We start from the raw sequence: 11,320 nt of genomic DNA on the forward strand, positions 1-11,320 counted from the left end.
TTATTCATAATAATTTCATTTGATGTTAGGCCCCTACTTGTTATTTGATTTTCAACTGAGACTCGTATTTAGTAAAAAAATTACATTTATTTTGAAATTGTGTTAAGTATTGCATTTTCGATGACATTTTAAAAATCATTTCATTGTGGTGGATCACATTGAACAACAAGTTTAAGTAAAGATAATTAGTCGTAGAAACGACAATGGTTCAAATCTCGTAGTACACTTATTCATGTGACTTCTGAGACCCATTTTGGAGAGACATTCTCGCCAACAACTTTGGCTTTTGGTGATAGAGGAGCCAGGCATGTTTTGTTTAGCACGCTTTTCTTCCAGAGCCGAGGACAATTATGCCTTTTCGCTGTCCATAGCTTTCTTGGTCACCATCTCTCTCCACATAGTGCGGTCTGACTAGGGTTGTGTCTTCCCAGTAGTCAACGTCAATGTTCACTGCTTTGAGGTTCCATTTGATTACAGTCACATATCGGAGGTGGGCGGAACTGCTAGTTTTTCTTTGAGCCTGTCACAAGTTCTTCATATAGGACGACTCTCTTTGAAACATTTGTAGGCCTACCATCTTGAAATTATACATTTTTAACGTCTATGTAGAGAAAAAAAAATGTATAGGCCTAACCATATAGCATACTTAATACACGTTCATATTCGTTGAACTAGATGTTGGCACCGAATGTATCAAGATTGAATTTTAAAAAATCGATTTCAACAAAATCGTTAATTATGAACATGAATCACAATTTAGTGGAGCATCAGTAGGCCTATATCCCTTTCAGGTTCCAAAAACAGTTTAGTAGACCTATTTTGTAGAAGGCGAAGTAATTAGATTATCTTTAGTGACCGTTCGTAATAAGCCTACATATACTGATAAAGGGACCTAGATCTATATTGTAAGTATTTCTTCATCTTATATAATACAGTCGTTTCTTTAAAAAAATATGATTACGACCTGTGGTCCACTGTTAACGAGGGTGTCATGTGGCCAGCACAACGACCAACCACCTTAGCTTTTCCCCAACTAATGTCAGATAGGCCTACCCATTAGAGCTGGGTGCGGACTGAGAGGCGCCCAAGATCCCGAATTTAAAAATCCAAGTCTTCACCAGGATTTGAATTCAGCTTATTTTGAATATTATATTTCGATTATATTCTTAAAATTGAATACATTCTACATCTATATATTACCCTGCCGTATAATCTTCTAAAAAATGCGCTCGTGTGTGTGTGTCGTGGAGTATGAGGGATCCACGGCTTGTATTTCAAACTGTTTTAAACTGGATAATCGAAGTTTTTTTTTTTTTACTCATACTCGATACTGCCTGCCTGATATTGTAACTGTTGCATAAATGATCAGACATCATAAGATGATAAGACAGATCCCGAACAACTGATCATGATAGATCTAATCTAGCGATTACTAGATCTAGGCAATCTAGCATCACCTAGGACTAGAATATCTAGATCTTAGATTTAGATGATTTAATCGTTCTAGGGTTAGGCCAGTTACTGAGTTAGAACTTAGGCCGACTTAGGGTCATACATTACTTAAAATTACTACTATTACTAGTCTGCTAGTCATATACATAATACTTTAATAGATGATATTGATAGACTCATACTAACTAGAGTGACTAGACTTATGTAACTAGAGTCACTAGACTAACTTACTTAGAGTATTAGAGTACTTAGTCTTAGACTTAGAGTTTGAGTAGTTTTGAGTTAGAATCAAGATCTAGATGTATATAATGATAGTATCTAATCTAGATCATCTCTAGACTACTCCGAGTACTCGGACTAGAGAGTAGATACTAGATCTAGAGTTATAGTTAACTCTAGTCTAGTTATAGATATAGTTATTAGTTAACTTATAGAGAGAGAGTAATACTAGACTGTAGCTAGGGTTACTAGACTATAAAAATCGTCTAGATACATCATACTAGATTATATTATAGTTAATATAGAATCTAGATTATTCTAGATCTCTCTACTCTATTAAATAATTAAATCTATACTATACTAGTTTATTAAAATATTGACTAGATCTATACTATAGACTACTATATTACTATATTCCTATATATATTATAATTATATAATATACTATAGTCATAGTGATACTGATACTATAGTGATAGATCTATAATCTATGACTATATTCTATCTAAATAGAGTATACTACTATAGTATAACAAATCATGGTATACCCAAATCATCTACTATTCTAGATTCTAGTCATTCTAGATCTAGATTCCTAGTCAAGTAAAATAAAATGAGTTCGGATGAGAATCATAATGACAATGATAATGAGTTGAATGAGAACTCATTGAACTGTGATGGAAATTCATCTACCACATCTGAGAAAGCGTTCTGCACTTCAAAGACGACAAAGAAGAGAAGGAAAAGAAAAAATTGCAAATCAGATAGCATTAATAGTGACATAATAGATATTTCAGAGCAGCCTTCAAAAAGAAGAAAGCTCAGATCCGAAACCAGTGGTCGCAAGCTTGGCAGTTGGTTATATTCTGAAAAAACAAAGTTGTTAGAAGCTATAAAGCGGTAAGAACTGAGATCGAATTACAGTTTTAGTTTACTTTTCATCATTACCATTATTAATGGGTACCTATTTAATGATTATTAGATCTAGATCTGAAGTAAAGTTTTCTAGTGGACATGAAGTTATGATTAAAGTCATGAATGAGAATGATTAATGCCATTTTTTACTTTCTCCTTCATATTCTAGAGCTATGCATTAACTTCTTGTGGATATCATCTCTTGTTTTTAACATCGTTTGGACCTTACAATCCAAATAAAAAAAATTAAAGTTTCTTTACAGACCTTGAGGTCTATAGGGCAGATGATGTAGAGGTCATCTGTTTCTGTGGCCCAAGGTTAACGAGGGTGTAATGTGGCCAGCACAACGACCAACCGCCTTTACTTTTCCCCAACTAAAGTTAGATACTTATTAGAGCTTGGTAGAATTAAAAATCCCAGTCTTCACCAGGATTTGAACTCAGGACTTCAGTTCGGTAGCCAAGTGCTTTACTTCTCAGCATTGAATATATATTTTAAAAATTTCTTCGAACCAATTATTTAATGCTCAGTCATTTATTCATTGTCATAATTCAAAGCTTGTTTTACTTGTCTCGCATTGTTACATCTTTATTTTTGGACTCCACACCTAGATTATAAGGTAGTATTTTACCTGGTTGGTGATTCTCCCCCCCCCCCCCCCCCCCCCCCCCCCCCAAATTTTGTCTAACACCAAAATCAAGATCAATCAAAAACTTTTCTTCATCTTTTGGTTACTTTGTAACAGATGGTATTCATTTTGTGACCTCGATTTAACTCCTCTGCTTTTGCCACTTCTTTTCTCTACCAGGGCAAAATAAAAGGACATGTTTCAACTTTCTGCACACACTTTATATCTTTATATTATCATATGATGTATTGAGCCTTAAATATGATTCTGATCTGTTTATTTAACATTTTTTAAAAAGCTATGATAAAAATAATTAATAAATGAAAAAAAGCAGAAATATCACTATTTAAACACTTCTTTTTTTTTTCGCAGCTATGGTCAAGATGATTATTTTAGGATTTCCCAGTATATTGGAACTAAATCTGTTCAAGAGGTAGACTGTGCTTAACAAACAGTATATAATTACATTATATGCTTGGATTCATATATATCTAACTCAGTTATAACAAGGTTTTGGTCATTATAATTTGTTGTTTTGTTTTTTTTTTTTTATTTTTGTTTCTGACAAAAGATAAGATAATTTTTATTGATCCAATCAAATGGAAATTCAGTTTGACTACAATTGACAACCTCAGCATAACTACTGTAACAATAACAATATAGATGAAAACTTAGAACAACATTCACACACGAAACACATACACATTCTTTGCTAAGTAGATCAATATATACATTTATTTTAAATATCAGACATGTTTAGATCAATTTGAGCCAGTCCTGCGAAGTGCTTTATAATGTGTGATAGTATTTAAGGAAAGGAACCACCATTGGATAGTCTAATAAGCATGACTACATTGACATAGGGACACGTGTAGGTCGTAATGATATTTTTTTTAAAGTAATGTCTGTATTTTATAGGTTAGGCCAAAAAAAAAAGCTTCAATGTTTACTAATTATTTTTTTATTAAATCTTCTTCCGAATATTTTTTTTTTATCAACATAGTAAAGTTTAAATTTTAAAAAATTAATTCCAATTGTGCATGTAAGATTGTGTACCTAGTTACGCTATATATAATATAATATTCTAACTAAGAATTCAAAATAGTTATTTGATACTTAGAAGGCATGCATGGCTGTGCATTTACATAGAGATCTACTTACATTTAGTCTATTCTTAGCTAATATTCAGTCAAAAAATATTTTGTTTTCTGTTTTATTTTAGATTATCTTTTTAAGGTATTTTTCGCAGTCATATTTTAAAAAAGTTTTTGTTGTTTTGTTATATTTATGTATTTTTACAATACAATTTATCATCATATATATTAGAAAATCTCAACGATTCATTTTTTAATAATCCCCAAATAATATCCTATGCAGTAAGACATTATCCGAATATCAAAGAGTGTAGCATTTCATGTGGCTTTGCAGATCAAGCTGAAATCTACATATTTTCCCATTCCTAATGCTGACAAAGCTATTGTCTGCTAGAGGTCAATTTGTTGTTGCTGTTGGCCTCCTTCAGTCGTAGGATGGCTAATGTTCATCTTGTAGAAAAAAACAAGATGAATGCCTATGTTCAATTTAATGTAAAGTAAATCCTATGAAATAACTAGATGTTAGATAAACAATTCTATGTTGATGTTCAATAAAATTATCTTTTTTTTTTTCTAAATATCTAACCACAAATCAGGTAGAGTCCAAAATTGATGCACTTACTATAGAAAAAGATGCCAAAGAAGAAAGGATCAAGGGTTTGTCTTTATTTATATTTATTTTCCTTTTTTTTTTATGTTTAAATTCTTTGTTATATTTTTATTATTTATTTTCCTTTTTTTTTTTATAATTATTTTTGTCTAGCACATAATAGGGAAGGTTTTCGTGCTTCGTTTAGGCAATCATCAAACACAGTTTAGCTTGAGTCAGGATTAGAAATAGTGCCCCATTGATAATTAACCAAGCGATTAATACCTCTCCGACACACATAACTCATGTGCTGTATCTTATATTTAACGTTTCAATTTCTGAATAAGCATATTCCTTTACACTGCTTCCTCCACCCCCCACCTTTTTTTTTATCCATTTAACTCTTTCACTCCTTAATTATTTGTTCATGTTTCAACAGAATTCTTCATTTTGCTCATTACTGTTTCACTACCCTGTTATGATTAAGCTTCAATAGCTTTTTCGTTTGTTATCAGAAAATGTTTTATTTGGTATAGAATTAAAAGGGAAAGCATTCTTTTTTTATACATCAGAAAGTAAAGTTTATAAAATGAAACTTTAATTTAATAAGGTTAAATCAACGATGGTTTCGTCAATTAGGAGAGAAAGAGTTAAGTTAACTTGCTTGACTAAACATTAAAGCAAATAAATAATGAATGAACATCCAGAACATTATCAAAATAATAAAGTAAAATTTGTGTTTTGTTTGAAGTTTTAAAAAAAAAGGCTAGATACAGCATTCATACTCTTCTACGTTGACTAAACGGTATACCAGATGACAAAATCGCTAAGCTGCTGCAAATTCAGAACAACGCAGCATGAAAAGTCCTAGGAAAAACAAGACACTATTCTGTTATTGCTCTCTTGCATACACTCCTACTAGGTGGCCACACTTTGTCGTCATTACATCTACAACAAAAAATTCCTTTGTACCTTAGTAAACTGATCACTCCTTATGTCTCTTAGAGAGCCCTGTGCTCCATGGACATCTTGTTGTGCCACATTTTTTCCCTTAAAATATACAGTTCACAGGATTTTTCAGTGCATGGACCAAATAAGCTCAGACAAACAACATGCTTCTTTACATTTAAGAAGATCATTAGCACCTATCTATTCAAAACCTCTTCAGATTAGTTTGTCATTTTAACTCTTGTGTTTATGTCTCTTATGTTATCAAATTGCCCTGAGCCTTACTTTATGTTTGTTGTTAAGGACACTATATAAATGAAATTATTACCTTTATTATTATTATTATTATAATTTAGTTAGTTGAAAAGTAATAACATTGCTGTGACTGCACAACACAATCTTAACTTCATTTTTTTTTTTTTTGAAGACTTAAAATTTCATGTGCAAGTTGGACAAGGTTAGAGATTGCCTTGAATAATAGCTGTATTTATATTTTGGCATCTTTACAAACTTTGTTGATTACTTTATGTTCCTGTATATTATGATGATTGAAATTAATTTTCTAGAGATATATAATAGATCTCAGAATCCACTAGTTTTAAAAGATATTTCTTATTTGGGGGGAAAGAAAAGATGCTTGAACTTCTTGCTGACCAACATCCTGATTACCTCATCCACAATTTGAACTTAGATCACTTGGTACATGAAACACAAGACCAAAGGAAGTGTCTCTACTGAAAGTATTAGTCATAAAGTTTTTTTGTTTCTTCATTGCAGAATTTTTATTTTATTAATTAATTGATAACTATCTTAAGTAATGAAAGTGGTTTATTTAATTATTTTTTTTCAGAATCTGAAACAGTTTATTCACCTATTGAGGTAGGTAACTTATTAAATTTATATTTCACTTGCCTAAACTATTTACTGTTGTCAATTTCTGTCATGAACACAATATTTTGGTTCTAGATTATTGTGTAGCCCAAATGATTAGAATCATACCCTTACATTGGTTGTGTGACTCAATGTTTGAACTGAAAATATTTCCACTCAAAATAAGTTATGACTTTGTTTTAGATCTGGTCAGATTTATTACAAGATATTATGCTTTTGGAAAAAGACTACTCTCAAACATTGTCAGAGGTGAGTGAAACATTTGTTTATACCTTGGGTTTTTCATTGCATCTAAATATTCAAATTAATTACACTCTGGGATCAAATGTTTGAATTGTTTGATACTATCAATTTTGAATAGTTCAGTTGAATGTTAAGAGAAAGATTAGTGAGAATATAATATACTCTTGCTTCTTGCTTAGTTTTTCTACTTTTTCTATTAGTATTATCAAATTGAAAAAACAAAGAGCTTTGGGGATAAGTCCTAGGCACTAAGTTGTGGCAAATTGTTTTGAGTGGCTTGAGTCCAAATCACAACTTTAGCAGAGTTGTGTTTGCTGAGCACCTAAAGGCAGCACTGTAACCTTGTCCCATAAACCCTTTCTGCCACTGGTCCACATAAGAAATTAGACCATAGCAGGCTATAAGCATGAAAATAGCTCTATACAAAAACATTTTTTTTTTTATTTAATATAGTTAATGGAATCAATCAACTCTTATCATTAAGGGTTTGTGGTACAGCTGTTGATATGTCCTGATTCAAGATCTGGATTTTAAGATCTGTATCATACTCATCTTTAAAGAGTATAAGAAAGGCATCTGAACATTATACTGGCGAAGCAATCCACTCATGCTTCATTAGCTCAAAATCCCTGGGTTTAATCTTACTAGAATATGGAATTTCTTTCTTGACTTGAGTTTGCCTTGGTTTAACAGGTACCTATTGAATGATGACAAGGTCAGTTAAGCAGTGATCATTATTCTGGCTAGACAAAACCTTCTTAAGGGCATCCAGAAAAAAATTCTCTCTTCCATTTCACCTAATACAGATCTTTGGTTCTCAAAGAAATTTTGACTTAAATATATATATTAACTATTGGCTTCAGAAACAGTTACATTTTAGTCCAGTAATCTAATGAGTTGATAGGTCTTCATGTAAGTAAGTGATAATTAGCTTAATAAATCAAAGAATGGATGTGCTATAGAGATTCTTCTGTAACAATTTGTTTTCAATAATTCTGCTGTATCATTTTAAAACTAAACATTCAAATAATTGATTTGTAGACGCTTGGGCTGATTACTAGAACTGAACAATTTAAAGACAGTAAAATCCCTCGACTGCAGTGGAAGAACATCTACCAGTACCTTACTGACCTTTTTGCAGATCGGGTGTCTGTTAAGACTCTTACAGACATTGGTAATTATATTTAAATGTGTAATGAATTTTTTTTTCTTTAGGAATGTTTAGTAATAAGTTTACTTGGTTTTTTTTTTTTTTTTCTGTGTTTTTATTGAGCTTTAAGTCCTTTGTTAGAAAAGCATGTTCTGGATGTTCAAATCCAGACAAGGATAGTTATAGTTATGATTCTTTAAAAAATGATATCAAACACAAGAAAATTAAGGTTTGTTAGAGTTAAACAAGTTAGTAATTCAAATTATTAGTCAACATTTGAACAAGTATTTAATCACTTATAAATTTAGTATAGATTTAGTTAAGCATTAATTCTGAAAATAACATTATTCTGACTATATCTCTTATTTGTTTTGTTTATAAATTTTACAAGACAACAAAATTATAATTTCATTTTCTTTTTAATACATCCACTTAATTTGTGTTCAGTATTCTAAGCTTTCAAAATGATCTCGATTTAAAACAACAACATTTACCCACCAGCTAGGTCTAGTATTTTTGATAATTTGATATTCGCTATTTCAAATATTTCATTTTTTTAAATAAACTGAAACTGAACTGTCTTTCAGACCATTCATTTATTTCATAGTTCACTCTACACATCTATAGTATCTCTGAAACAGGACTTCCACTTTTCATGAAGTTCTTCTTGCTTGGAAATCTTCTTATCCCTTTTATCTATAAGAAATAGAGAAAACAATTTTTTTTTCTCTTCAGAGTCTCTTGTTGTATTAGACTTGATGAATAGTACTCGCAGAACAGTTGAACAATTGGACATAACAGAACAAAACAAAGTGCTGAACATAAAATTTGATCTTCTCAAGTTGAAATACTATCAGAAATATTTAACGCTGTCCAAGGAGATTGTGGGACCCTTTGAGGCCCAGGCGTTCAATAATGGTAAGTTATTATTGAAGAAAATGATCAGATTTCTTTACAATATTTAATAGCTTGTAGTTTAGTCATGGCTAGAAAAAATTGAATCTGTTGAGAGATTATCAGAAAAATGTATGTCAAGTGAATAGAGCTTTTACTAAAAACATATTCGCTCTAAATAAAAGTATGACAGGATTAAGAATACTTTTTAGAAAATAAATATCCAGCATCTCATGAAAAAATTGAATCTGTTGAAAGATTATCAGAAAAATGTATGTCAAGTGAATAGAGCTTTTACTAAAAACATATTCGCTCAAAATAAAAGTATTTGACAGGATTAAGAATACTTTTTAGAAAACAAATATCCAGCATCTCATGAACAGTGGATCCCAGTATTTGTTTGTGTGTCTTGATGCCATTTTGTAAAATGTAACTCTTTGCTTTTGGGGTTGAAACCATGTATAAATATATAACCATGTATATATAAATACAAAACATAAACCACTGCAGTCTTTGCGTGCTTGGCTCCATATTGAAAAACTTCTGCAGTCTTTGAATGCTTGGCTCCATATTGAAAAACCTCTGCAGTCTTTTTGAGTGCTTGGCTCCATATTGAAAAACTTCTGCAGTCTTTGAGTGCTTGGCTCCATATTGAAAAACTTCTGCAGTTTTAGAGTGCTTGGCTCCATATTGAAAAACTTCTGCAGTTTTAGAGTGCTTTGCTTGTACTGAAAGTAACAGTGGTTTATGCTACTAGTACAAGTTAAAGATACTGTTGTTGTATTTTTATATAGATAATTGCACATAAATAAAATAATGTAAATGTATAAACTCAGTCAATCAAGGTGACTTCATTTTTTTTTCAAAGTTGTATCAGCTCACTCTGTCTGTCTGGGTGGATTTTTTTTTACATGCTCTTTCTCCCACTTCCAATTCTCAGATCAAGTTGAAATTTTGCTCAATTATTCATGCATAAGACAATACATTAATCGCTCAAGAAATTAATCAATTAGTAGTATTTATTTATTTTATATAGAAAAGAAGGAGATAATCTTGCAGTATATAGCGATATTGCTATGAATATACTGTGCTTTCCCTTATCTAATATTTGTTTCAAAAAATTTTTTTTTTTTTTATCTGTTTGAGTAGAAACTAAAACTGACTTTGTATTACATCAGACACATTGACAACAAGCAATTCATCAACATTAACTAAATATCACTTCATTGAAAAAATTTACCCATAGCTTCAAAGTTTTCAAAGGTATCGAGAAAAGAAATTAAATTAATCAGACATTCAGAACACAAGTACAATATGTCTTCACCATATAACTGCAGTTATAACTATCTTATGGCTAAAGCATTTTTTTAAAAGCTTGTTACTAGAGAGTAAATTATTTGCATAAGAAAAAGAAAGATTCATGACAGAATCATTAGTTAACACAATGCTGTACAGTTGCAATGTGACTTACTTTGGAGATAGTACCATCTCAATCTTCTTGCAAGCACCTTGATTCATTTTGCAGTACTCTTATGTCAGTTTTCTATGCATGACCTTATTATCATCAGTAAAGTTATTTTCTAATATTGATGTTAGTCTGTATAGTTTTGATTATTGAGATTCATTTGATATCAAATTATGACTTTGACCTTGAAAAACCTTTCAATTCTATGTTGCTTACCAGTTATTATTTTAATTCAGATTTTAGAGAAGTTGAAAGAATACTCAAGGGAGAGGAAAGTCCAGAAGACCAACAAGAAAAAGCTGAGAGTACTTTTGTGAAACCTAAATACATCTCATTGAATCCACTGTGTTTAGCAGCTGACATTGTCCAACTTCCTACAAGGGGAGATTGTTAAAATCTCATTATTATGTACATAACCTTTCTTCTTGTTTTGTTCACCAATACAGTTTTCATTTGTTCTTGCACTATTTGACTTGTGATTTCAATGTGTTCATTAGCAGATTTTGTTGTCATTTTGCACCCTTGACTAAGATTCACTTAAAAATATGAAAATTGTAGATGGTTGTAGATAACTTTCACTAGTGAAATTTAAAGATATTTTAGAACATTAAGTGACACTAAGGTATCTAAAAACCAAATCCTTCTTTATGAAGCTGATGCTGCTCTATAATTTTTCATTTTATATACCTCTTGTAATCCTTCATTTTTATGTTATCCAGCCAGCTTTTCTTTGGATTACATTATGTAATAACAACTGGAGATTTCAACAACCTAAATCTTGACAACACACTGCCAAACAATAGCCAGTACGTCTCCCTCCCAACAAGGCAG

The 11,320-nt window shown here is 31.1% G+C and overlaps 1 protein-coding gene across 2 annotated transcripts; it reads left to right on the forward strand.

Annotated features, from left to right (window-relative positions):
- Positions 1-1,358: 1,358 nt before the first annotated feature.
- LOC106074989 (uncharacterized) lies at positions 1,359-10,956 on the forward strand. Of its 2 annotated transcripts, none has more exons than XM_056010170.1 (9): positions 1,359-1,508; positions 2,185-2,571; positions 3,588-3,648; positions 4,906-4,966; positions 6,697-6,725; positions 6,921-6,986; positions 8,022-8,154; positions 8,866-9,048; positions 10,726-10,956. In XM_056010170.1, the coding sequence occupies exons 2-9, from the start codon at positions 2,285-2,287 to the stop codon at positions 10,881-10,883; spliced, it is 978 nt and encodes a 325-aa protein (XP_055866145.1). In that variant the 5' UTR covers positions 1,359-1,508; positions 2,185-2,284; the 3' UTR covers positions 10,884-10,956. The 2 variants fall into 2 exon arrangements, with proteins under 2 accessions (XP_055866145.1, XP_055866144.1); XM_056010169.1 differs by having other exon boundaries at positions 2,241-2,571.
- Positions 10,957-11,320: the final 364 nt, after the last annotated feature.

This window comes from Biomphalaria glabrata, chromosome 14 (genome assembly GCF_947242115.1).
Source record: "Biomphalaria glabrata chromosome 14, xgBioGlab47.1, whole genome shotgun sequence".
Taxonomy (NCBI): domain Eukaryota; kingdom Metazoa; phylum Mollusca; class Gastropoda; family Planorbidae; genus Biomphalaria; species Biomphalaria glabrata.